Source organism: Clinocottus analis, unplaced genomic scaffold, assembly GCF_023055335.1.
Source record: "Clinocottus analis isolate CAN_PGR_092001 unplaced genomic scaffold, fCliAna1.0.p SCAF_14, whole genome shotgun sequence".
Lineage (NCBI taxonomy): Eukaryota > Metazoa > Chordata > Actinopteri > Perciformes > Cottidae > Clinocottus > Clinocottus analis.
This window is the reverse complement of record NW_027175865.1, coordinates 2,130,227-2,157,766: the sequence shown is the minus strand read 5'-3', so window position 1 is coordinate 2,157,766 and position 27,540 is coordinate 2,130,227. Positions and strand designations below refer to the sequence as shown.

Below are 27,540 nucleotides of genomic sequence, written 5' to 3'. Positions count from 1 at the left end.
CGTCGTCGTCACGGGGTCTCTGGAAAGAATATAGAAATAAAAGATGGCTGCCATCTAGCTACAGCTGCAGACCTTCTTGCTTCTACTTGCAAAGGTAAAAGATATATTTTACTGGAAGGACATGTATTTAAGTCACACGCAGATGGCAAAGTGTTGGCAAACCACTGCTAGCTTACTTGCTAGTTAGTGTTAGCATGCTATAGAAGCATGTGTCCACTAGGAGGTAAACAACAGTTCTACAACTTTATCTTAACAAAACTGCTTTAGTAGAAAAAGACAATTAGTTAGACATATTACAGCCAACATAGCCAGGAGCTTTTCTTTTCTTTGGTCATAGTTGCAACATTAATTTACATTTATGCCCACATAAAGTGTACACACAGCCTGTCTTTTTATTGAATTGGCAACCAATACATGTTATTGTATTTGACATGTCTTTTCTGAATTTCTGTTCATACAATATTTAACAAAGGATGTTGCCTCTGTACTTCTAATATGGAGGAAGCCGTAATCTGGACATTCTCTTGACGATAAACAGGCATTATGGAAATAAGAGTTGTATACGTGTCGGGAGAAAAAAGACACTTCAGGAAATCAATGAAGTGTGCTATTGCACAGGCTGTCACAGTGATGTACGTTTACCTTATTTTGTTGTTCAACTAACCAACATTTTAGCATCACAAACCTTGTGTTATAATAATAAAAATAGTTATTTATATCACAGTGTTTTATATATGTATACAAACCTAACAGCGCCACAGTGTCTTTGTTGGCTAACTATCCTATTAAAACAGTGTGTTACATGTAGATCAGCAAGTACATTCGGCAAAAACTCAAGATTTTCTGCTATGTATTATATGTTATACTAAAGAATAGTGTGCTCAGCAGATCTCATATCACCCAAACTAATTCAGTATATTTGGAAAATGTTTCAGCTGTCATGGGGAAGCACAGGAGGCAACGGACTCCTGAGCAAGATGCCCTGAAGCACATACTTGCTTGTAGAGACAAACACTTCCTGGAGGAAAGATTTATCGACTCCTTTAAAGGTGAAAGACAATGACAGGATATCTGGTACAACTTGACAACACGTCAATCCTTCGGACATTTTTCTGTATATGTTTGCATAACTATTGCATTCATTTTATTTATTTTTACATATATAAAATATATATATATATATATTTGTATTTTTTTTATATTTAAAGATAAATAAAATGAATGCAATAGTTATGCAAATTAGTCATTAAACTGGAATAATGTTCTCATCTTAATCTTTGTTTTTCTAGGGAGAGGATTGTTCACCCAAAAGACAATTAAATCATCCTCATTTGTTGTTGAATATCGGGGGAACATTTTTTTTCATGAAGACACAACGCCAACAAAGGACTTTGGTTATACTATAAACAAGTATTTGTTTGAGTTTTTATGGGAAGGAGCACAGTGGTGGTGAGTTTTAGTCAGAGAGAGAGCTCTGTTTAGTTTTGCTTCTCTGCACTTCACCAAGTTGTTTTCTCAAAAAACTTTGAATTAATAAATTGTAGTCTTTTTAAGAGGGCTTTAAATGTCATTTAATCATCGATTGTGTTGTGTTTGCAGCATTGATGCCTCAAAAGAGGACGGGACCCTTGGACGACTTGTGAACGACGATAACATAAGTCCCAACTGTGAAATTAGGACAATGGTCTACGAGGGAAAACCACACTTGTGCCTGTTTGCAGCGACAGAAATATGTCGAGGCGAAGAGATCACGTACGACTACGGGGACTCAGCTTACCCGTGGCGATCAGGGGTGAGTTAGCGTAAAAGAAGAAGCCTTGCTTTTGATTAAGGTGTTTTATTTACTGTCATTTTAAAAATGGAAACAAATTGGATGATTACATTTACAATTTCATGTTTTTATTACATATTTTTTCTATATTTATTCGTGTGATAAATACGTGTAGTAATTATGTATTTGATGTTGATGATGAGTACATTTTAATCGAGATAATTTAATAATACTCAAAGTGACTCAGATTTACAGTTTGCTTTGCAGAAAGTAAACATTTCATAACTGTTTGTGTTGCATTTGACATTTACAGGCGTCCTTTGATGGATCCACTACTTTATACTCAGACTTTTATGCTCCTCCATCAACACCAAGGACTGCAAGCGCATGTAAAAGATGTTCAGCTACTTTAGCAAATCAGACTGTACTGCTGTATTCGCAACATACGCACTCCCCTCAAATTCTGCACACATGACCACTTGTGCTGTTTAGATCTTGGAGGTCAAAGGTTAACTGTGACCTGACGACACACATTTTCGGATTTCATATTTTGGATTTTGGACCGACATCAGGCATTGCAACCATGATAATTCTAGTTCTGTGTGCATGCAGTTATTTACTATATGTTTAACAGACTCTTTTTCTTCTGTATTTTCAGTGCGAAGACTCGTCAGCTATCAGCTTTCAAAATTCCTGCTCTGTTTATGACGACGATAAGGAAGTACTCGACAGCGGAGCGGGTCACGGCACTGACGGCGTGGTCGACGTCAACAGTCAAATGTACTTCAGGGAAAATTCACGTTTGGCAGATTTGGGCTCTTCTACAGAGACGACTGGGACCTTTACGCTGCGACCAGGCGATGCCTCGTACATCCAGCGGGAAGACGGGGCTGCTCCGGGATCGGATGAAGAACACAGACGCAGCGAGGCCACAGGGAAACCCAAAGACGCATGCCCTAAAAACTATTGTTACGTCTGCGGGAAAAGTTTCCATAAAGTTATTCGTCATCTTGTAACTCACGCCGCTGAAGTGCCTGAAATCGCTGAAGCCGCGGCATTACCCAAAACCTCCAAGAAACGAAAAACGATCATGAGCGAATTGCGTAACAGGGGAAATTACCAACACAATCAAGAGGTGTTGTCCAACAACAGCGGGGAGTTAAAGGTGAAGAGGCGACCGCGGAGCACGGAGATCAGCGCCAAAGCATTTGTGCACTGTCGACATTGTAAAGGGATGTATTCCCGGAAGGAGATGTGGAGGCATGTGGCCAGATGTCCTTCTAGGAGAACATCCGACGCCGCAACAGACACCAAGACAGGAGTGTCAGACGAGACTGCTCCTGCGGAAAATCCTCCGGCCGGCGTGTGGCACGTTCTCAGTAGTATGAAACCAGATGAGATTTCATCCGCGGTACAAAATGATTACCTTCTCATGCAGCTCGCGCTGTACCTAACCAACGCGTACGGAAAACATCCAAGCAGACACGACAACATCCGACAGCAGCTGCGAGAAATGGGAAGGCTTTTGTTAGCCCTGCACGGAAAGTCGATATCGAGCGTCAAAGACGCCATCGTGCCCAAAAACTTCCACAAAGTGGTCGAGGCGGTCAAAGACGTGGCCGGTTTCAATGAGAAACTGCAGAGCTACAACAAGCCCGGGTTGGCTTTGAGATTGGGACATTCGCTGAAGAAAACGTGCAGAATCGTCCTCAACGGAGTTGACTGCAGCGTGGAGACGACGAGGGACACGAACACGTTCGTGAAACTGTGCGACAGAGAATGGTCTCGGCCCGTCTTCCGCTCGGCTGGACGAAAATTAAGCAACCCGTCCACCATACCGTTCACGCGGGATGTGCAGGTGTTCCACAGGTACCTGGAAACGACGTCCGCCTCTGCCGTCGAGGGCCTGGAGAAGCATGAAAACCAGAAGGTCTACGCCGCACTTTGCAGAGTGACTCTCGCGCATGTGTCGGTCTTAAGCAAATGTGCACCGGAGGTCTCCAAAATGACGCTGAAGACATTCCAGCAGAGGGAAGACTCCACCCAGGTGTTGTCCAAGCACTTCATCAGGATAAATATCCAGAGCAACTCGGGCCGAAACGTCCCCGTCCTGGTGACCTCCGACCTCGTCGGCGCGATAACTCTGCTCGTGAGCAAGAGGGACGCGTGCGGCGTGCACAAAGACAACCCTTTCCTGTTCGCCAAGCCCGACTCGTCTCCCACGAGCCTCTTCCACGGAGCAAACTGCATCCGGGGGTTTTCCGGTCTGTGTCACGCAAAGAACCCCGAGCATTTCAGGCCGACGCATCTCCTCAAGCACATCGCCAGAGTCTTCCAGATCCTCAACCTGGAGAACGACGAGCTGGATCACCTGGCGAAACTGCTGGGCCACAACATCCGGGCCGACAGGGACTACTATCGGCTGCCGGAGGCCGCCGTGGAGCTCGCCAAAATATCGAAACTTCTCCTGGCAATGGAGAAGGGCTCTCTGGAAAAATTCAAAGGAAACTCTCTGGAGGAAATTGAGATTGAGGGTACAACGCCGGTGTGATACACGTGTCTCACCAGCCAGGGGTTGTTAAATAGAGAACATGGATTCTTAGACATCTTTATCTTTTTCTTTTTTCATTTAAGATGAATTGGAGCCAGATGTGGAGCAGGACAACCCTGAAAACCACGACGCTGAGGAGGACCATGAAGAAACCGATGCTTTACTTGAACAGAGTAATATTTATATTTTGATGTGGAAAACATTCCCTTTCCGAGGCTGATATTAATTACTGAAATGTAATGACATTAATCAACTAGAAACATGATCAGACACCATAATTACTGACGAAACAAGTTGGTTAAAAGTCTGCAGTTTTACGAGATAAAAACCTGAGTATGTTAGCCTTGTTGAAGCGTTAAATTTGTACTATTTTCTTTGTTAATTTTTCCAGATGCTGTGGAACAACAAGGCGTGCAGCTGACTCCTGAGCAGGATGCCCTGCAGCACATAAAGGCTCGCCGAGACAAACCCTTCCTGGAGAAAAGGTTGACAGACTCTAAAGGTCCGTCTCTTTGATTCTCTGTTACTTAATGAACCGGGTACTCTTGTGCATGGACATTTATTACCCATGAACACCATTTCCTGTTTTCAGAAACCAGCACAAGTCTCTGGTTAGTTTACGCAAACATCACAGCGCACGCGCAATTGAGTAACCGGGTATTTGTGCAGTAAAAACGGGGATTTGAGCATTTAAACAACCCAATTTTTCTGTGATTATAACCAGGATAACCCGCATAAAGGAGTTATCTATGTCCATGTGCAGCCTGCCAGATCTCGATTTCTCATTAAAGAGAGACATGAGCAGGAGATCGACCGCTATCAACAGGACCGTGTTTTCATTCTGGCTCCTACAGGGAGCGGTGTGTTCACCCATGAGTCCATCGCGGCCTCCGCCTTCGTTGTTGAGTATCAGGGGAACCTCGTCTCTCTCAAGGAAACCAGGAAAAAGAAGGATGGCGACACTCTGAACGACTATTTGTTTGACTTCTCGTGGAAAGGAACAAACTGGCGGTGAGTTTGCTGCTTATTCAACTTCACGAAAGGACAGGAGCTGTTTTTAAATGAGCGATGTTGAGTTTTGATCGAGGGGGAAACCTGACGGTAAGATGGAAGCCACCACGTCAAGTGTGATAAAACGTACTGAAAGAGTGGTTAAAGTTAGATTGTCGTCTGCAGCGTTGATGCTGCGATCGACGACGGGACCCTCGGGCGACTCGTGAATGATAATCACGTAAGTCCCAACTGTGAGATGAAGAAAGTTGTCGTCGAGGGAAAACCACACTTGTGCCTGTTTGCAGCGACAGAAATATCTCCAGGCGATGAGATCACGTACGACTACGGGGACTCGGCTTACCCGTGGCGCTCAGGGGTGAGTTTGAAAGAATAAATATATGTTATGTGTCTTGTTTCTGACCAAAAGGGAGGGTTTTGTTGCCGATTATGTCAAGAATTATTCAAGTATGTCTACAAATGTTTTTACTTTTCTGCCCTCGTCTGTTAATGTCAAAATATTATTACACTATCTCAAGTATGGAAGCCCATTTCCGCCAAAAAAAGTCATAATTATGAGATAAAAAGTAATTTCTCTTATAATAATGACTTTTCATCTTATAATTTTGATATTATTATCTCACAATTATGACTTTATCTCATAATACAAACTTTTTATCACATAAAAATTACTTTTTGAGTCATAATTATGACTTTTATCTCCTAATTATGACTTTTTATCCCATAATAATTACTTTTTATCTCATGATTTCGACTTTATTATTTCACAAGTTTTGCCTCTGTCAGCTGTAATGATCAATATAAATATTCTGCTTCCCTCTGACCATCATCGCCTGCCGATATGAATCCAACTGTAAAGTATTCAGGATCCTATTTCCTCACCAAACATTGTCCATGTAAACTCTTGAGCACATTCAATTAAAGAAAATGGACTCGCTTACTAAAAAATGTTTCTAATTCAATCTAAGCATTTGGTATCGCTTCATCGAGTATTTCAAATACCTCTGAAATACTCTCATTGTAAGTATTATAAAACAAAAACTGAGCTCTGCTAGAGTAGGATCGATAGTATAACTGTATTAGAGTGTGTAGGTGTACCTAATAAACTGGTACGGTGATGCAGGTGACGTTTCTTGCCAGTGCAGGACGTAGTAATGTAACTCGTGCAGGGAAAACATCTTGTTGTGTTTGTATTTTTTTCTCACGGCTCCATAACATTTTCAGGAACGCGGTGAAGAAGTGAATCCGTCACAAGGAGACCAACGTGCAGCCGCTTCTTCACCAGAGCATCAACATGTAGGTGTTGAGTGTTCTCCTTATTAAACACTTTTTTTTGTTAGCATTTAATCTTCCATTCCCAACAGCATCATCTAATCTAATGTTTGAGATTGGGTGCTCATTTTTTCAGCTGCAAGTTTCCAATGCAACGTAGATGATCAGGCTGTTGGCGATTGGATAATTTATCGTCCGATTGCTTTTCTCGATGCCAATATTAAGGCGATATTGACTAACTTACGATTAAAACTCAGATGTTAATGTCTAGAATCAGGGCCCTTCGCGATGTTTAGAAACTATTGCTGTATCTGGGAGCTTCACCAGACAAGCATTCGTTTGTGTTTGATTTTGTCCACATTTGCAGGCTGACGATGAAGACTACGTGCCTTCTGGGAGCGACGACGACGACGAGCCGAGCTTCGAGCAACAACCCATCGACGCCTCGTTCCTCCACGAGGAGGAGGAGGACGACTCGGATCACAGCGCCGATGAAGCTACCCCTGAAGGAAAGGTCAAAAGGCGCAGCAAAAACTACTGTTACGTCTGCGGGACACCTCAGACTAAAATCTCGCGTCACCTTTTCACGCATAGAAATGAAGAGCCCGATATCTACGCGGTGTGGAAGCTACGCAAGAACTCCAAGCAGCGGAAAGGGGAGCTGGAGTTGTTACGAAACAGAGGAAATAACATGCACAATGAGAAGGTTTTGCAGACCAGCTGTGGAGAGCTGAAATTGAGACAAAAACACTCCAGACTGCTCAACACCGCCAACGCATTTACGGCATGTCTGTATTGTAAAAACATGTACAATCGTAAGTTAATGTTCCGACACGTGCGGCGGTGTCCTGCCAAGCTCTATAAATCACCGGTGACGGCCAGGTCCTTGATTTTGGTTGCTACTGCAGAGTCAACAGACCCCCAAAACCTCTCGCTGGATGTGGAGACGATGTTAAGCACGATGAAGAAGGACGAGATCTCATCCGAGATCTGGAAGGATTCCTTGCTACTGCAGCTGGCGCAGTGCTACTACTCCAGGAGAGACCGCAAAGGAAGCAAGGGAGTGGAGTGGATCAAACTCAAGCTGAGGCAGATGGGACGACTGCTGTTGGCGTTGAAGGAGAAGTCCGTGTGCGGCTTCAACGACGCCGTGAAACTCCAAAACTTCAGCAAGCTCGTGGAAGCCGTGAGAGCGATCGTCGGCTTCGACGAGGAGAAGAACTCCTACACGAGGCCGAGCTACATCCGGAGTTTCGGGATCTCGCTCGTGAAAATCGCAGAGATCAACTTCGCCAGAGCGCTGAGGGAGAACGCCGGCAGAGAGACGCGAGACGAAGCGAACGCGTTCATGCAGCTGTGCGCCAAGGAATGGAACTACGTGCGTCCGCCGGCGGCCAGCAACAACACGCCGACCGTGCCGTTCATAAACGACGTGCAGCTTTTCTACCAGCTGTTGGAGAAGACGGCGGCGTCGGCGGTGGAAAGCCTGACGCTGTTCGAGAGCCCGCCGGTCTACGGCGCGCTTCTCCGAGTGACCGTTGCCCAAGTGTCCGTTTTGAACAAAGACATGGCCCGAGTGTCGCAGGCAACGCTCGAGTCGTTCCAGAAGAGGGACGAGGCCGAGCTTCAGGACGCCGCCGGCGCCGGCAAGTCGCAGTTCGAGCAAATCCTCTCCAAGCCCCTGGTGAGGATCAACGTCGTGAGCAACGGCGGCCGAAAGGTTTCCCTCACGTTGACCGGCGAGCTGCTTGCCGCCATAACGCTGCTCGCGAGCAAGAGAGGAGCGTGCGGCGTGCACGAAGACAACCCCTTCCTGTTCGGCGTCCCGCAGGCCCCGGGCACGAGCGACCACCACGCGCAGCGGTCCGCCGCCACGTTCGTGACTCGCTGCGGCGCCAAGAACAGAGCCGTCCTGCGCTCGCCACATTTCCACAAGCACGTCGCCAGATTTTTCCAGATTCTCGGCCTCGCGGGCGACGAGCTGGAGCGGCTGGCCGCGCTGCTGGGGCGCGACATCCCCACCGACAGGGGGCGCTATCGCGCCCCGGAGGCGGCCGGAGACATCGCGAAAATCTCAGAGCTGCTGTCGGCGCTGGAGAACGGATCTCTGGAAAGGTTCGAAGGGAAATCTTTTGAGGAAATTGAGATTCCAGGTGAGTGTATTGAAACCTGTTTACGTCACGGTTCTTTGCCGGCGGTCTTCTTCTTCTTCTCGGCCTCTTTCTGGCACATTTCTGTTATTTACTTAAGTTTTTGTGATGATGTCTTAAGTCAAAACCATATCCCCGTGTCCTATGGGTGCGTAAACATTTCTATATCTCGCTTTCCTTTGAAGATGAATTGGAGCCGGACGTTGAGCAGGTGAATCCCGAAATCGGTGACAATGGAGAATCAGAAAGCTCTCCTCTGATGAGAAGTATGTAGTCGACACACGCTCTCCTACTACTCAATGACTCTCGTGAACAGATGATAATAATGGCCGCTTTCATGCTGTTCTCACGTGGCTGTTCCTGTTTCTCCTCGAGGTGCAAAAGCCACCAAAAGAAACGCCCGAGTGTCTTTATCGGGGAAACGTCGCCGAGGCCGGAAAAAGAGGCAAGAGATTGACGACGAGGCGTTCGGGCTCAATGAGGACGAGAGAAATGAAGAGGCGGAGTCCGAGAGGGAGGACGGGTCGGAGGGAACGTCTCCTCGAGGTTCTCCCGTCGCAAAAGACTCCTTTTCGGAAACCAAAAGAAGCGCCCGAGTGTTTTTGTCTGGGAAACGTCGCCGAGGCCGGAAAAAGAAGCAAGAGTGTGACGACGAGGCGTCCGGGCTGAAGGAGGACGAGATCGATGAAGAGGCGAAGTCCGAGAGGGCGGAAACGCCTCCGAGCCGTGCCGTTGTCACACCCGAGGAAACGCTGACTCGTGGCAACGAGGACGCGACGAACGTGTCCTTCAGCGACGGCGACGAGGACATGAATGTGGACTTTGACATGGAGTCGGAGGAGGATGTCAGAAACGAGGGATATGAAGAAGACGCTGAGCCGAGCGCTTCGGCAGCGACGCCTCTGACACCGGATGTGACGAAGCAGGACAAAGACAGTGGTGAGGAAGAGGAGGAGGAGGAGGTGGAAGAGGACAGCTCGCCCAGCAAGCGGCCCAGTGTTGCAGACCGAGACGAGACCGAGACCATGGACGCAGCCAACAGTGTGGAGAAAGAAGGTCAGAAGAAGGTGGACCGAGAGGAAGGTGGGGAAACATTCATTGTGCAAGAGGAGAAGTCTGGTTCTTCCTCTGGGGATCATGAAGACATAGAATCCATCCGACTGTGTAGAACTTGTTTTAGATAACAAAACTGTATTTTTACACCCATATTTCATTTATTCTTTCTAGGAAAGAAGAACAAATTATCAGCTGGAATGACGAGAATAAAAGAAGTGAAGATATCGATCCCCAAACTGGACATTGTGAGTATCCAATCTTCAATCAAATTACAAAACTAGTAAAAAAAAAAATGGTTCAAGGTATGAATTTTATGGAAGCCCATTTCCTCCACCCCAAAAAAAAAAAATTAGGACCAAAAAAAAAAAAAAGCTATAATTTTTATGGAAGCCCATTTCCGCCACACAAAACAAAAAATTACGACCCAAAAATTAAAAAATCAGAACAAAAAATAAATAAATATTTTTTGACCAAAAATAAAATAAAATTACGACCAAAAAAAAAAAGAATTACAAAAAAAAAGATATTAAAAAGTCTTCTTAACAAAGTTTAATCTTTTGTCAATGTTGTTTTTCGTCGTCGTTGTTTTTTTTGTCTCACAGGAAAAGTTTAAGGCTCAAATCCACAATTCCAAGTCGTCGTCTGAGTGTCGCTCCGTCAGGTCGCCGGTGAAAGATCCAGTCGACAAGAAGCAGCTTCAAACATCCTCAAGGTTCACAAAAGTCAAAGAGTCAACGAGCTATGCAAAGGTGAGGAAACACAAAGAAGGTGTTGTGTTTGTCAGGTCAACGCTGCATCCACACAAGATACATGAAGTGATGCCTGTTCTCTGTCTTCAGGTGATGCAGATGATCTGCTCCCACTGCAGGAAGGGCATGGCCAAGGGCCAAACGGCGTTCCAGAAGAAGGGATACACGGACGTCTTCTGCTCCAAAAACTGCCTTTTCGAAATGTTTCCCATCACCAGACTGGTCGCCAAGACGTGCCATTGCTGCCTCAAGTGAGCCTTTTCTATTTCTGAAGTAGTCCTCAAGTAATCAGGACAAACAGGACGGCGATCCCGGCAAATATTCAAACGTCTTTTAGTATAATATCACTAAAAGAGAAATTTCCCTAATACACTGTAGTTGTGTATATATATTTTATTTTATATATATATATATATATATATATATATATATATATTATTTTATATATATATATATTATTTTATATATATATATATATATATATATATATATATATATATATATATATATATATATTATATATATATATAATATTATATATATATATAATATTATATTTATCTTTTTTAAATTATTTTTATTTATACATATATATGTAATAATAATAATATATATATATATAATTTATTTAATTTATTTATATATATATTTTATTTTGTGTGTTTAGTTTATTACATTTGGTGTCTGTAAAGAATGTGTCGCTGCTACTATGACAACAAATTTCCCCTCATAAAGTACAAATCCGTCTGTCTTTTCGAGGAGCTTTTTCCGACACAGAGCGACCCGTCATCTCCTGATGTTGTTGTTGTTTTAATAATGTTGTTGTCCTGGTTCTGCCAGGGCGATATCGCAGCCTCTGGACCTCATCATGGCTGCAGTGGACGTTAAGGGGACCATGAAGGACTTCTGCAGTCCGACCTGTCTGCTGGTCTTTAAGTCCAGCAAAGTGCCCTCCAGAACGACACAGCGGCTGTGCAGCATGTGCAGCAAAGCCTGCACTGTAAGCAGAAGACTACACGTGTTTATTCTTTACCAAAACTTGCTAATGCAAGCGATAACCTAGTCGTCACACTCCTCCTCTTCTTCTTCCTCCTCCTCTTCCTCCTCCTCCTCCTCCTCAGACCATGGTCCAGTTGACTGTGGACGAGTCCGTCTGCACCTTCTGCAGCAACTACTGCCTGGACAACTTCCGCAGGGACAACGTCTGCGAGCACTGCAGCTCCACCTTTTGCCACCAACCGCTGAAGCTGGAGCTTGAGGAGGCCAAGACCATGTGCAGTCAGGAGTGTCTGCACAGGTTCAAGGAGGTGCTGAAATCTGAAGATTATTGTCACTCAGGGGCGTCAAGGACAGATAAACACCCGTATACACATAGAACAGGTCTAAAATCATCATAAAGTGCAAGCTTAAGGGCGGGGGAATGTTTCCATACACAGTTTTTAATCTGCACGCACATCTTCTATCCAGAGCTCCTCCCTCCTGGGTTGGTCAGGAAGTCCGCTGCATTTAATCCAATCCTGCACGCTTCCCCGCTGTCTTATGTTCGGCAGCATCGCTGACATTCGGTGGCCTTTTTTTTATTGTTTTGTGCAGAAAATCAAGACGCGCCGCCCGTGCCCCGTGTGCCACGCTCGCCTGCCGGTTTCAGACATGGTGGATTTCAAAAGCGGCGAGAACGCGGTGGAGCTCTTCTGCAGCAGCGCCTGTGTGACAGCGTACTCGCTGCAGCTCACAGGTATGCACGATCTTCAAAGTGTCGGAAAAAGTTTGACAAAGATGGCTATTTTCTCTCTTGAGATCTCTCCTCTTTCTTTCTTTCACATTCGTCTGATGTCTGACACAGCAAAGATAAAATGTTTCCTTTGCTTGTCACACTTAAATCCCTCCTATTTGGCTTTATTAGCAGTATATAAACAATTAATAAAAGGTTTCTAACACACTATATTGTAGTTTTAAGCAGATTTAAGTGTGTATTTGCATACAGTTGTAGTTGCACAAAATGTCTTCACAATCGTTGACACATGCTGTATATTGTTAAACACTGTATGAGCTTACAAACCGTTCCTTAAATGTTTATGTCGTGCTTATAAATGCTACATATTGGGGAGGTTAAAGCATAGTTCACCTAAAACCTGACTACGTTTCTGCGTCCAGCAGAGAGAAACTCCACAGATTGCACAAAGAAGAAAGGAGCCAAACAAACGATGCAAACACTGGCGTCTGTGAGTATTTCTTACACTGAATGAAAAGAGTCTACGGGTTATTTTCCGTTGTGTAACTGTGCGTCGGCCCGCAGGAGAAAGAACGGGACGCCGCGCCGCCGCTCATCCCGGTGCCGTGGATCATCTGCTGCAACTGTGGGAAGAAGATGATCCGGAGAGGAAAGACGAACCAGACGAGGAGCGCAGAGGCTTTCTGCTCGGACGAGTGCCGCTCGGAGAAGCATCCCAACACCAAAAGCTGCTACAACTGCTTCCAGTAAGTCCAGCACACGCACATATGTCACCTTTTTGTGAGATGATTGGTCGGTTTGTTTGCAACCCAAAGTGCATGACATTGACATCATTCAACCGCAGCACAACGGTGATCATGATCTGCAACTATTTTGACAGTCGATCAAACCTTTTAGGTCATTTTTCCAGTTTCTCATTTGTGAGAATTAGCTTTTGTTGACCGGACAACACGAGCATTGAGATCAGATTCAGTAGACTTTTATTGCTGCAGGTCAAGCAGACCCCCTGAAGGTGAGTCTCTCCTCCCCTCAGGGCAATCGTACGGCTTCAGAGCATGATTCTGGCTCCGGTGGACGACTCGGGCGTGATGAGGGAACTGTGCAGCGCCACCTGCCTCGCCTCCGTCAACTCCAAGAGGAAGGCGGCCGCCCCCAAACCCTTCCCTGCAGGACCGCGTTCAGAGTGCAGGATGTGCAGAAAGTTTTGCAACGTAAGAAAGAACAAAAAAGACACTGACTCTTGTTTTTTTTGTTGGACTGAAAAAGAGCTTTGCTGTCAGCAAATCCACTCCCTCTTGTCGTCCTCAGTGCAAATTCCACTTGCAGAAACTCTGCAGCAACGCCTGCTTCATCAACTACCACAGGGCCAACAAGATGCCGCTGTCCGCCTGCGACGTCTGCAGCTCCCTCGGCCTCGACACGCCGTTCACGCTGAAGGCGGAGGACGGCAGCAAGGCCCTCTGCAGCGAGGAATGTCTGGTCAAGTTAAAGGAGGTGAAATCAAAACGTCACAGCTACAACTCTCCACATTCACACCGTGCACGACATCGCGTCTCGCGTACTGCTGAGCTCTGAATGCACCGTCTACATCTGAGCAGTGTGTGTGCACATGTCAGTGTACAGTTTGCACCTCATCATATGACAAAATTAAAACTTTTTTTGCTGTGCAAGAGAACTCTCTCGCTCAGTGTCGTCACAGTAATGAACCTTTCATCCGTTTTGATGCCGTGTTTTGTCCTTGAATTGTAGGGAAAAGTGTCTGGAAAGACATTAAAAGAACCTTGAATTTGAGGTTTTTGTGCAGTGGTCCACAGTGCAAATACATGTTAATATTCACCCCAATCTTTGAGCATGCTTTCAACTGCTTTCTGCTAAATGTGGCTGAAGAACTCCATTCCTTTATTTATAATATTGTGTTTAGACTATGAAACCTTCCCCGGTCTCTGTGGTGAGTGTTTTACAGAAGCAATGAGCCACGAGGGGCCGTGATTTACAGTGATTTTTAGACCCTGCACAGCCTCCTCACATTGTTTTCATACCTTCACAGCAGATGAAGGGGCCTCGGCTGTGCCCCATGTGCCAGACGCCCCATCAGCTGTCAGACATGGTTGAAAACATAAACAACGAGGGCATGGTGGACTTCTTCTGCAGCAACAGATGCATGCTGGTGCACAACGCTCAGTCTACCACCGTGTCAGGTGAATGCACTCTTTCATAATAATCTGGATCCCTTCCAGTCTCGCTCCACTGCCTTTTCTGCATCCGTTTTGCCAAATAACAACAATAGAACCGGATACTTAAAGAACTGCTAAGACAAACAACTTCCCTACTGGGCTTCCTTTGCATTATATTAGAATAGAAAAGGCTTTTTTGACCCATTTTGACTCACGTTACAGAAAGGAACAGCCTATCGCTGGAAGAGAAGGACGTAAAAGAGGTGAAGCCGTGGCTTGAAGAGAACGACGTCAAAGAAGTAAAGCCAGTGCTGCCAGGTTTGGACTGTGTGAGTATTACGTGTAATAATCTCCTCTGTAACAACGATAATCCACTAAAATCAAGGCACAACTTTAAATCGCAGCATGTATAAAGCTTCTAACATGTAAGATAAGATAAAATAATCCTTTATTAGTCCCTCAGTGGGGAAATTACAGGATTACAGCAGCACTGCTCGCAAGTAAATCAAGTAATATAAACAAACAGTAGATAAAAAATTAACAGTAAGAAGAATATTAAATATACAGATGGAATAAAAAGTGTATAAAAGTACTTAAACATACTTGAACGTAATGGATATTGCACCATGAGATGTATTAAAGTACACAGCATACACAGTAAAGCAATATGACTAATTTTATACCTTTTTTCTTTAAGAAAATATTACAAGAAAGTTGAGCTTACACAGCTCATGTGTCTCTCTTTCTTTCTCTTCTCGCTCCTCATCAAGATAAAAGAAGAGCCCGTCGACGAGGAGTACAGCCAGAATCTCCCGTCCTCCATTTCCACGGACATCAAAGATGAGCCGAAGGCCGGAGACGATGTGGTGAAGGTAGGACACAAAGACGAGGGAGGATTTTATCTCTCTCTTTTCATTATCCTAAAAGTATGTAACGCTCATGCTGGACCGATTCTCTTGTTAATCCGTCTTGTTTTTGATGCTTTCATATGCTGAATGAGTTATTTACAAGAAACTGATGAGCACATCTGTGATAAACAAAACACTTTAAGTGGTTTTAATGGAGAAACTCAGTTTTTTATTTTGTCTCCAGACATCCTTTCCCTCTGTGTTTAAGTCGTCGTAAGAACCCCAAATTAATTCCAATACTTATGTTTATTGTATGTATTTGTTGAGCAAAGTATATCTGTAAAGAAAAATCACTGTAAAAAGATGTTTTGATAATAACTATGAACATCCAGCATGATATGAGCCAGATTCCCCCAAAAAGCCTCCTGGAGCGTCAATAAGACACCTTTCTGGAAAGATTAGGACCTAAAGAATCAGAATCTGCCACAAAAATCAAAATAAAACAAAGTCTTGTCCTGTTAGGAAGGAGTTTCAGTCAAGAAACTGTGTCGTTCGGTTCAAAAAAGGAAATAATTACATATTTTATGCCAAAAGATTGTCTGAATGGGGCATGCTGGGACTTAAAATGGGACCTGCGGATGAAGTCGTCTCTGATGCTCCTGAGAAAATCAGTGAAGGAGACTCACGGGCAGACGTGACATCCACCTCCCTCTCTTTGCACCGCCTGTTTCCTGACAGGAGGACTTGAAGATCAGCTCGGTCTTCTCCATGAAGGCGGACTCCTCCACCTCCTCGTCCACCTCCACGGCGCCCGCCGTCGCCCGCCTGGATATGCTCGCGTCTTGCTTCAACTGCAAGCGGTTCCTGATGGACAAAGAGACCATCTACCAGAGGAAGGGCCACGCGGACATCTTCTGCTCCACGCCGTGCCTTTTGAAGTTCTACCAGATGAAACCAGTCAGTAAGACCTGCCACTTCTGCCTCCAGTGAGTCCCCGCGCCGTGTGATCCACGACGTCTTTTATTGAATTGATTTTAAATCTGATCTCGGCCGTATCTCCACGTTCCTCTGAGCTGATCTCGCGCTTCCTCTCAGGGAGATCACGCAGCTTCAGGTCTTCATGGAGGCCCTGGTGGACAACGCGGGGACCAAGAAGGACTTCTGCAGCCAGGCCTGCCTGTCCTCCTTCAACTACAAGAGAATCGTGTCCACCCAAATCCCCCTCGTGCCCGTCGCCTCGCAGTCCCAATGCAGCATGTGCAGCAGATACTGCATCGTAAGAGACGACTACTTTTGTGTTTTTTGTTTGTGGTGTGTTCATGAAGAACACTACCCGCGAGGAGAATGATAAACTATGAACGTCCTCTGCAGATAACTACTGTTTTTGGGGTGAAACGTTTTCTCTAAATCCTTTTCTAATCCAAAATCCGCATTAAAAACACATCAACCCCGTTGGTTTGAAATGAGCATCCTCCTGCCGTTCATCCCCCAGAGCAAGCACGAGGTCAGCGAGCAGGACGTCGTCCACAAGATGTGCAGCGACCCGTGTCTCCTCCGCTACTGCGCCATGAACAAGCTCTCCGTCTGCGAGAACTGCCGCTCCTGCTGCGCCGCGCCGCTCGCGCTCAAGATGGCCGACGGCTGCAAGAAGCTCTGCGATGCGGCATGTCTGGCCCAGTTCAAACGGGTAAGAGCGTCTCGAAAAACAGCCATCGCAGGTTTTTCCAAAGCCTATTTTTTTTAAATAAGGGACTGGTTTAGTTCTTTGTCTGTTTTTATGGGTATTAAACAGATTTTTTTTTCCAAAACATCTCATTGAATGTTAAAAAATGTACAATACAACATGACCAGATCACATAGAAAATATAAAACCAAGCTCCAGTCTCTCCTTCTTATCGTCCCCCCACAACTGTCTATACAACACAGAAACAATGTTATTGAGGTAGAAGGCAGAAGATGAGATAAGATAAAATACAATACAAATGTTACTTCAAGTCTACACTTCATAAATTAAAATTGACAACAAAATGAAAAGGTGGAAATCTCCTCTTCTCTCTTCTCTACAAGTCGCGCAGTAGTCCAGGAGTCCGTGAACTTCTTCTTTTATTTTGATATTTCTCCTCCTCCAGAAAATCAAAACGCCGCAGCCGTGCTCCATGTGCCGCTCCACCCGCTTAATGACGGCCATGTTGGAAAACAGGAACGGCGAGGGCGCCGTGGAGCTCTTCTGCAGCAGCAGCTGCGTGATGGCGTCCAAGATCCAGGCTGTCGGTGCGTCAGGTGCTGGGCTCTTTGTCTCCATCCTGCTCGTCCTCTCTCCGTCTTTTCAATATTCACGCCGGCCCGAATCAAGTGTTAGTCAAGGGGGAGCTGAAGGATGAAGGCAGTGCCGTTGCTCGACTCTTCTTCCTCACAGCCTCCGTGACGTTGTTCATGACGTCCACCTGATATCAGCGATGACCTCTTTCCTTAATGTCTTTCCCAAAATCTCCTCAGGCGCTCCATTAAAGTGCGATCAATGCGATAAGACGACGCTACCGGCCTGCCACCTCGCCATGTCAGACGCCTCCATCAGAAACTTTTGCAGTCTCACCTGTGCCATGTCTTTTAAGGTAAATACTACATTATACAATGTTCAAAACTCTCAATTCCATCCTGTGTTTTAGCAGAATATTGGGTTTTAACAACCGTCCGTGCAGAATACTCAACGTGACAACGAGGAGCCGGACTTGTAGAGCTAAGATGGAAATGTTCTGCACTGTTTTCTGCTAAAAGAAACGTAATTAAAATGCATCAAAGGGTCCGGTGCTGCTTTTGAGTGAGGAAATACTCCCCAAGAATGAAATGATGGATTAGCAACGTGTTTTGGTCTTTTCATTGTTGAAATTATAAAACATTGTCCTTCTTGTAGTCGGTTTTATGAAGCTGGAGCTCACCTATATACATTTTTACTTATTGTGCAATAAGTTTGTACACACTTTTTATACCATCTGTTATATTTTATATTCTTCTTAATGTTTAATTTTTTAATTTTGTTTTATTGGCAAAATGGCATTTTGTAATGTAAAGCAGAAATAAATACCAAATTTGAAAAAAAATAAGATAAAATAATCCTTTATTAGTCCCTTAGTGGGGAAATTACAGGATTACAGCAGCATTGCTCACAAGTAAATACAGATTAACAAATCAAGTAATATAAATCAACAGAACGGAGTAAAACAAAAATTAAAAATTAACAGTAGAAGAATATTAAATATACAGATGAAATAAAAATGTGTATAAAGTACTTAAACGTAATGGATATTGCACCAACTACATAAGTACTGATAAAACCGAATAAAAAAAGTTATTGAGCCGCACTGTTGCATGGAATTAACATACTTTATGACCATGTAATATTAGTTATATTAGTTTGTTTATATAGTTATATTAGAAATATCCTGTTTATATGCTCCACGTTTAAAACCTTTTGTATGTTTTTGTGCCACAGGAGGCCCAGAAAGACGTGAAAGTGTCCACTAACCCGACCGGCGCCGCCGGCCAAAGCGACTTCCTCAAACCTCCTGAGAAGCTGCCCTGCGCCCAGTGCCAGCAACTTATAAAAGTGGTGCCCAAAGTCGTCCAGAGAAAGGTGCGTGGGGTCTGTTTTCAATCCCCAGTGGATTGAAACATCGCGCTATGTCCAGTGTTGACCTGCCTGTACTGTTTATTTATTAAAACACACTGTGTGTGTGTGTGTCTGCGCACAGGGCGAAATCCATTTTGTGTGCAGCCTGTCGTGTTGTGAAGCGTTTAAAACGGGCAACAACATCAAGGCTACGTGCGAATACTGCAAGGAGGAAAAGATCAGCAGAGACGTCAAGAAGGTCGACGGCAAAGTCTGCTTCTTCTGCAGCGACGGTGAGAGGAGGCGCCGGACGTTCACCTCGCACAGCGTCGACCGAGACGCCTGAATCCCTGAGCCTCCTCTCTCTCTCTCTCTCTCTCTCTCTCTCTCTCTCTCCTCCCAGACTGCAAGGTGTCGTTTCGACAGGAGCTGAAGAAGCAGTGGGGTGAGGTCTGCGGCGTGTGTGCGTACTGCCTGTCCATCTCCAAGACACGCGTGATGACGAGGTACAAAGGCACCGTGAAGGAGTTCTGCTCGGACGACTGCAGCGCCAACTACAACGCGCTCCTCTGCCGCGTGAGTGGAGATCCCTGCTCTTCTCTGTGCACTTCTTGTTACTGACATGTTTTATGAGCTCAAGGGAAGCGATGCAGCTGGTGTCCTTCACGCGGAGCAAAAACAATCAGTTTATTGGGAACTTTTCAGATTCTTTACCAGCTATAACATCCAGCGTCCAGCTTCTCAAAGGGGAATATTTGCCTTCTCGTATGGACGACTGAATATCTTTGAGCTCTGGACACGTTGGGCTCTGAGAAATGGCAGAGTGATCGAACCTAAAGTCGTAATTAAGATAATAACCAGCAGATAAACCAACATTTAAAGTACTGGTTAGATGCAGCCGCTTGCGATCTTAAAAGCTGAAGTTGTTAAAAATCCTCTTTCCTGACACGTTTCCTCTCTCAGGTTACGCAGTGTGACACCTGCGGTCGCAGTGGTCGGCTGAAGAAGAGTCTTCCTCTGCTGGGAGAGGTCAAACGCTTCTGTGGCCTGAGATGTGTCCTCCATTTCTGCAATAAAAAGGTCCAGATGGTCAACAGCGGTATGTTTGATGGTGAAATGTCTGTCTCTCTCGCTGCTAAACGCTCCACTGTTCAGTGTGTCTGAGCTGCTGGTGACAGAAACCCGAGTAAAAGACGTCGTGAGGTCGATCGCTCGCGGCGCCTGATGACTCCTTCTTTGTCTCCTTCCTGCAGTCTCCTCGCCTCCTAGATCTTCAGGGACAGTCGAGTCCCTCCCCATCATCGCTAACGTCATGTCGCTTGCTAGCACTTCGGCTATGCAGCCGCCCGGGACCTCTGCAAGCTCTCCACAGCTCGGTACACACACACACAAGTTTAGCATTTTAACACATGAGCGTGGATGTTGGGTTAGTCTGTATCTTTCTGACTCGAGTCGTTTCTCCACAGTCTCCGCGCCCGATATTCAAACGAAGGTCGTTGGACATGTAAGTTTCCCTCCACACGGTCATCATCCTTCTATTAAAAACCCAACCTTCTGTCCCCTGAAGCTCATGTTGTGATCGCCGTGTGTCTGTTCTTCAGGCCGGGACGCAAACCGTCCCCACGGAGCTGAAGAACAAATCCACGCTCTGCACACCGTTGGTCCACAACAAAGGAGTCTCCTGCACGACCCGGACTGTCGACACAGAGACTCAGACGGGTACAAACTCGCCTGCATCGGGGTTTTCACATGCAGATGTATACGCGTACCCTCTTTCCAGAAAATAAGAGCTTGTGATTTTTTTGCTCCTGTTTCCTTCGCGAAGACAACTTTGTGCCTGACGTCGTAGTCCTGCCGGTGCCGATGCTGATGTACGTCCCTCTGCCGATGAACATGTACAGCCAGTACGTACCGACGCCCGTGTGCCTGCCGCTGCCGGTACGTAAAGACACCTCTGCAACCCCGATCGCATGCAAATGTCGGGAAGTTGCTCTGCAAGAGAAACGTTCTCATGCCAACATCCGCTGACATGAAAACATAAAGTATCTCAACTCCGTCTTCCCCCAAAAATGTCCGCGCCACAGCTGCCCGTGCCCGTGTTCCTACCCAACCCGACTGTGAAGTCAGCGGTGGAGGAGGTGCGGCCGCACCCGCTGGAGGAAGAGCTCAGCTTCAAGTCCGAGATGAAGAGCGGGAGAGAGGACGGGGCGGCGGTGATGACGACGGCGAGGCAAAGACAAGAAAGCCACGCGGCATCGGGTGAGAGCCGTGTGACGAGGATGAAGGGAAGTGATGATGAGGAAGCTCTCTGGATTCAGCCGATCCTTTCAGCTCAGAGAGCTAATCATCATCGAGCTCTTTATTTATTAATCCTGCTGTCTGTCTTTTTTTTTTTTGGTGATGATTGTATCTGATTTATTATTTACCATGTACAACATAACTCAGGATGCTTAAAAGTGTCCTACTTGCTGTTGGCTATTTTGTATGAACAAAAAAAAGAGAGAATAGATTCATAGATTAACCCCCTTCTGCTTGCAAACATGTAAACTCTTTCTCATTCTGGCTTCTGTATCTCTAAATTATATTTGTATATTTCCAGACCACAGCAGATCTCCTCCTCCTCCTCCTCCTCTTCCTCTGAGCGGGGATCTCCAGAGCTCACCGGCCCCTCCTCCATCACGACAAACGGCGGGGAAAGTGCACGACAAGAACAAGGTAACAAACCTCCTGGCGAGCGAGCTGCTGGGGAAGCCGCGGTCTGGCCTGTGGCGTAAACCTCCTCTGTCCTCGCCATCGAAGGGTCGTGAACTGGAGACCGGTCAGAGGGAGGAGGAGGTCGTGCCGAGGACGCGCCCCAAACTGAAGAGTCAATGCGGAGTTGACGCCTGGAAGAGATGGATCCAGTGGAGGGGAACACAAACCAACCTCATCTCCTGTATGTCACTCTTCCCTTTTCTGACGATTTTGCGCTACGTTTTACTACGTGCAGGTTCACTTTGACTCTCTCCCTCTGCTAGCTGACGCTCTGGCGCTCGACGAGGACGTCCTTCGCTGCTCTGCGAGCGAGCTGAGCGCCGGCCTCTGTCGTTTCATCAGCGAAGTGACGCAACCGGACGGAGAGCCGCACTCGGCCGACGGCCTGTTCTACCTCTGCCTCAGCATTCAGCAGGCAAGACGAGCGGCAAAGTTACCGTCCGCTAGCTGTGACGACTATAGATATAGATATTGCTCTTCCACACCACACATCTGTCCACATGGGAATTCTTCTTGTTGTTTTCCCTGACTGTGATGCCGTCGTTTCTCCTCAGTACCTGTTGGACAGCGGCCGTCAGGGGAACATCTTCAGTGATCTCACCTACAACGAGTTCGCCACAAAGTTCACCAACATCCTGAAAGGTTTCAAACCCTCGGCCGCAGGCGGAGGTGAGTCCTCGTGACTTTTGATATTAGCTTTGCCTCCGATCGGCCACGTTCCCGACACGCCCCCTCCTCCCTCTCTGCAGGTTACATCCACTCCCGTGTGGAGGAGGGCTTCCTGTGGGACTGCAGGCAGCTGGGCGCGTACTCTCCCATCGTCCTGCTCAACACGCTGCTCTTCTTCTGCTGCAAGTACTTTGGCTTCACCACGGTGGAGCAGCACCGCCAGCTGTCCTTCGCCCACGTCATGCGCTGCACCAAGACCAACCCGAACAACACCAAGACCAGCTTCCTGCGCTTCTACCCGCCTTCCTCCATGACCGACGCAGAGACGGGTACGGATACTTTTGTCTGAGCGCAGTTTGCGTGGAGAGAAAATGGACGCCGCCTGAAACCAGCATCTCTTACGCTTCATGGCATGTTGGTAGGAATGTGTCAAGAGCTTAGTCACAATTGTGTCGCTAGGTTGCACTTACAGAACGTGTGTGTTTGTGTGTGTTCATCAGATGCAGACGGAGTTCCTGCCAAGAGGCGCAAGAGGGACCGGAGTGAAGGGGATTTTCTAGAGATGGTGGAGAACACGGAGAACCCTCTCCGCTGTCCGGTCAGACTCTACGAGTTCTACCTCTCCAAGTGGTGAGTTGTTTATTTTCCTCTCCTGCTGACGGGACGAGAGGATTTAGGATATCTTGACGGCGCCTCCTGATCTTTCCCTCCGTCCGTGCATCCAGCGCGGAGTCGGTGAAGCAGCGCACCGACCTGTTCTACCTCCTCCCGCATCGCCACTGCGTCCCCAGCAGCTCGCTGTGGTTCTCCTCCACCCCGCTGGACGGCGGCACCATGGAGGCCATGCTGGTACGAAGCCTGGCCGTCCGAGAGCTGCGGCGGCCGGACGCAGGAGCTGTGGACCGGCGGACGACCGGCGGCACACTGTTCGTAACTGAGGACGAGGACGAGGAGGAATGACGAAGGACATGTTTTTTTTTCATTCATTTTTTATTTAGGATCTTTAAGATTTGTACAGACTAAAGAGAAATACAGGAACTGTGTCTCAAAACCTACAAAAACATCAGATGTTTAAATGTTCTGCTTGATTTACTCACATCCATGTTTTGGGATGAGTTGAATCTTTCTGTAGCTTCACAGTTTCTTTATTGTAAAAAAAAGACTAATAAAGATTGCCATTGTGCTGCATGTTTTATAATTTAATCTAATTGCTTTCAGGTTACAAACAATTGCATTCCTCCTCCTGTGCTGAGCTCGTTTAAAGACTTGAGACGCACTTCGAACGACTAGTTTGTGCTGGTTTGTCACAAATATGTTTGTGAGTGAAGCGACAGGGTTGATCAAACCAGAAGTTGTCTTCCATCGCCGCACAGTCCTCTCCCTCAGGATAATCCTTTTGTGTATAGTTGTCCGGCTCGTGGCCTTTCCAAAACTTCAAACTGAGGTGTTGGGAACAGAAAGAACTGGTTCAGTACAACTAGTAACTTTAATATTGGAAATTGACAGAGCAATTGTTTTCACAACATCAAACCTCTGGACCAGTGGTGATCCGTCCGTCCACAGCCACGCCCCCTCCTCCTGCACGTCCGTCAGTCCGATCCAGAACATGTTGCGATTTAACTTTTTTTGTCTCAGCATCACCTTAAGGTATTCCTTAAAAAGTCATTTTTGAAGACAAACATTCGTACGGTCATGAAACTGCTTGTTTAAAAAATTGTTTAAAAAGAAATAACTTTTGAAAGAGTCACGCTTCACAAATACCTGTCTGATAAAGTCAGTTCAGATCAACTGAGAAAAATAGCAGTCTAAAATAGGATTTAACTCTTTGTGTTCAGTAAACTAAGTAAGTTAAAGAGTGATTCATCTGGACTAGAACATCTAAATTGAGGGAATGAATTAGAAAATGTGTGTTAATGAATGTGAAATATATTATTCCAGATAATGTCCAGTCATGGAAATTGGCCTCAAAGTTGAGGAACCGCCCTGAATGTGTGACACCGCCTTTCTCTGCCGAGAAGTTCCCTCCACGATGTGACGATGACACCGGTGTGTCGTACCTGCTCCTCTTTGCTGCCGATCCGGACCAGAGCTCCTCCTCGACATCCACATGCACGTCTGCTCGCCTCCCAGGTCATCTGATCGGTGGAGAAATAATAGCACTCTTCTCCACGTTGCTCCCAGCCATCTTCACAGCCATCTACGAGAGTAATTTTGTGAAGAGATCACAGCAAGACACACACACACACACACACACGTACACACACTGATCATCATCAGAGGATGTAAACATGTGAGGCTTTGACGGTGCGGTCGCTTGAGCCAAAGCAGAAACAGATTAATGTGACACATTTATTGTAAATGACCTGATCTGATGAAACTTACCTGTGACATTTTTCTTCTGTCCATCAAGCTTATCCGTCAGATTTTTGAAAATTTCTTCATAAGCTGATTTAAAAAAAAAGAAAAAACAGACATTATAATTCGTATAGCAAGAAAACAAGCACTTCTTTCCAAGCTTTCCCGATATCTGAGCTGAGCTCTCCGGATGAAGCTTACCTGTGAGATTCTTTCCGACAGCTTCGAGCTCGTCTGTCAGAGTTTGGATCTGGAGTTCCATGTTTTTATAAGAATAGACTGTATAGCTGAAGTCTGTTGATCAGAAGAAAATCAATCCAAGATCAAGTCTCTGATGTGTTTTGGTATGGAGAGCTCCAGGTACAAAATTGCACACAAAAAAGAAGATTAATGACATTTGAATCAATCAACTGAGACTCACAGGTCAGACCAAGAGCGATGATGGCCGCTGCCAGGAGGACGACCAGAACCACGAAGGCCGCTCTCTCCGGTGGGAGTTTGTGTCGTCCGTTTGGTACCAACTGTTGTTGTGAGCCTGTTGACCAGCAGGAGGGATGTACTGAAGGAACCGTGTACAAGTACACCGGTAGTACAACATTTTTGCGTCCCGTAATTCAGGCTCAGAGTTTTCTTTGCAACAATGAAATCTTTTTTTGGTATTGTTGCCTTCACAGAAATGTAATATTCACAGCTAAATATATTAAAATTCATATGATTTATAGCAAAAAAATAAAATAAGTACACAGCGGGGGATTTTTTTTTAAATTTTGTATTTATTTATTTTATTATTATTAATATTTTATATATATATATTAATTTTGTTATTGTTTTTAGCCTCTTATTTTTTATTTTATTGTTATTTTTATGTGCGTGTCATCCTGTATTGTATCTGTGTTGTTTGTGCCTCTTGTGGACTGTGTTGCTGCCTCCAGGTCGTCATTGTAAATGGGAATTGGTTCTCAACTGATTTTATCTGGTTAAATATAGGTCAAATTAAAAAAAAAAAATTAAAAAAAATACAATAAAAATGGTAAAAGCTCCATTTAGGTTAAAAATGTAATCACACCAAAATAAATAATATAACAATAGTTATGATGTATATACTCTACTGTCACTTTGATTTGAGTTCATCATGCAGCATTATTAAAGGGAATCTCTGCACTAACAGTTTGAAGTACTCGACCAACACGTCTCTCTTCCCCTAAGATAGTTTGTCTCTTTCTTTTACCTTCAGTGACTAAACAGGAAAACGTGTATTTGCAATAAGGTGCAGTCACACTTGCATCAATCTTGCATCAAACGTGTTTAGTTCACTTCAGGATGTCACCGATCGCTTCTGACGCTGCTCTTAAGTTTTTTTTCCCATCAAATGTAATCATTTATCTCCGTGGTAAAGTTACTGCGTATGTTTTAAGATGAACTTTCAACCTCCCACATTGAATGTATTCTCCGAATATTACTATATATTTAAAGTGCAAACATTGGATGTGGTTTCAAAGCTCAAAGTTACATGAGAGTGCAGCATTTCAAAGGAAGAATACATTCAGTCATGAATTAAAAGTTTTTTTCTTCTACATTTTGTTGCACAGTGAGCTCTTAGATTTCTCGAGGATATCAAGTTTTTATTTTTCTAATTTTGCCAAAAATATCGTCATAAAATATGTGTTTTTTTGTACCCACCAGGAAGCTCTGAGGATGGCTGAGTGCTCAAGATCCTGACTTCAGAGTCCGTCGGTGAGGAAGCGGTTCCTGAGACACAAGACAGTCTGTTGAATGAGCTGACTTCTGATAAAAGATCAAACATTCATATTCCACTTCAACTCCTACAAGGAAAAGGAACACATCCTAGAAGGTATAAAACTCTGGTAGCAGTCTTCTAAACATGAGGGAAGGGAATGCTACCACTTAATGGACAGACAGACAGACAGACAGACAGAGGGACAGACAGACAGATTCTCACCATCAGCGGTTCCCTCGTGTTTTGTGAACTTGACTTCAGAGTACAGCACTTCATCCTCAGACATGTTCTCGCTGTGATCACCACTGAAAAGGTGCAACGGGGAAGTCAGAATTTAATCTTCTTCTTTTTGTCTAACGATTTCATGGAGGAAGAGGAAGTCTGTGTTGTAACGGTGGCTCGACATGGCAGAACGATTTGTTTTAGTAGCAAATAGGTCAAACAAAATGACAGAGAAAAGGAAGAGATTCTTGAAACTCCCATCTTTACTGTACTACTGCACGTTGGCATGACCTTTTCCTCTGAGACTGGCCTGTACATTCTGGCAGGGGGACAGACAATGGAAATCAGCCTTGCGGCTGTAACTGGGTGCATTTATATTTAAATTTAAAGTGTCCCTCTCAAACAAATAAAAAACTTGAAACTAAAATGTTTTGCAGGGGCAAAATGTTTGCATGATGTAACATAATAATTCGTTTTTAGAAAAGATAAATCATTTTGCCAATAAATATATAACTGAAATTGTACTTAGTACTATTTCCAAAATCAGTCTTGAATTCAACATAACTCCTCTAATTTGACGTCTGTGACATTTTTGGTCAATTTCTTTCTATTTCTCAGTTTCCCTCAAGAATTTCAGGGCAGAACGAGAAGAAATATCAACCAGAAAATCACTAATGTGTAATATAAAATAATTAAATCCACATTCCATGAAGCCTTTTTTCGGATATTACACAAGAAGCGTCGCCCAGATGACATCCAATCAACGCGTACAATTTGTGACAGAACAGTCGAGCGGCCAATCAATACGCCGTATTTACCCGTAGGGGCGGGGCTTAACCGGTGTAACAGAAAAAGAGACGGAGGCGTTTCCTTCTCTGTCT

The 27,540-nt window shown here is 45.1% G+C and overlaps 2 protein-coding genes across 4 annotated transcripts; one reads left to right on the top strand and one right to left on the bottom strand.

Moving 5' to 3' along the window:
* Positions 1-13: 13 nt before the first annotated feature.
* LOC137784786 (uncharacterized) lies at positions 14-23,536 on the top strand. 3 transcript variants are annotated; one of them, XM_068575705.1, is made up of 47 exons: positions 14-94; positions 936-1,049; positions 1,290-1,449; positions 1,600-1,792; positions 2,430-4,305; positions 4,406-4,495; positions 4,714-4,824; positions 5,177-5,333; positions 5,499-5,691; positions 6,558-6,629; positions 6,973-8,758; positions 8,941-9,021; positions 9,131-9,838; positions 9,983-10,056; positions 10,414-10,560; positions 10,651-10,811; positions 11,401-11,560; positions 11,682-11,867; positions 12,154-12,295; positions 12,718-12,782; positions 12,857-13,038; positions 13,326-13,503; positions 13,601-13,786; positions 14,340-14,490; positions 14,689-14,795; positions 15,237-15,338; positions 16,053-16,300; positions 16,410-16,590; positions 16,807-17,001; positions 17,444-17,594; positions 17,811-17,926; positions 18,805-18,945; positions 19,064-19,214; positions 19,325-19,497; positions 19,885-20,020; positions 20,175-20,297; positions 20,388-20,425; positions 20,523-20,640; positions 20,747-20,859; positions 21,006-21,180; positions 21,521-21,636; positions 21,721-21,856; positions 21,939-22,090; positions 22,230-22,344; positions 22,425-22,673; positions 22,845-22,974; positions 23,070-23,536. In XM_068575705.1, the coding sequence occupies exons 2-47, from the start codon at positions 941-943 to the stop codon at positions 23,302-23,304; spliced, it is 10,569 nt and encodes a 3,522-aa protein (XP_068431806.1). In that variant the 5' UTR covers positions 14-94; positions 936-940; the 3' UTR covers positions 23,305-23,536. The 3 variants fall into 3 exon arrangements, with proteins under 3 accessions (XP_068431806.1, XP_068431807.1, XP_068431805.1); XM_068575706.1 differs by having other exon boundaries at positions 12,715-12,782; positions 17,444-17,585; XM_068575704.1 differs by having other exon boundaries at positions 12,715-12,782.
* On the bottom strand, positions 23,348-26,725 carry illr4 (immune-related, lectin-like receptor 4). The gene is made up of 8 exons (XM_068576003.1): positions 26,660-26,725; positions 26,380-26,448; positions 25,121-25,234; positions 24,901-24,993; positions 24,727-24,789; positions 24,402-24,541; positions 23,876-23,997; positions 23,348-23,783 (listed from the first exon to the last, which is right to left on the bottom strand). The coding sequence occupies exons 1-8, from the start codon at positions 26,721-26,723 to the stop codon at positions 23,603-23,605; spliced, it is 846 nt and encodes a 281-aa protein (XP_068432104.1). The 5' UTR covers positions 26,724-26,725; the 3' UTR covers positions 23,348-23,602.
* Positions 26,726-27,540: the final 815 nt, after the last annotated feature.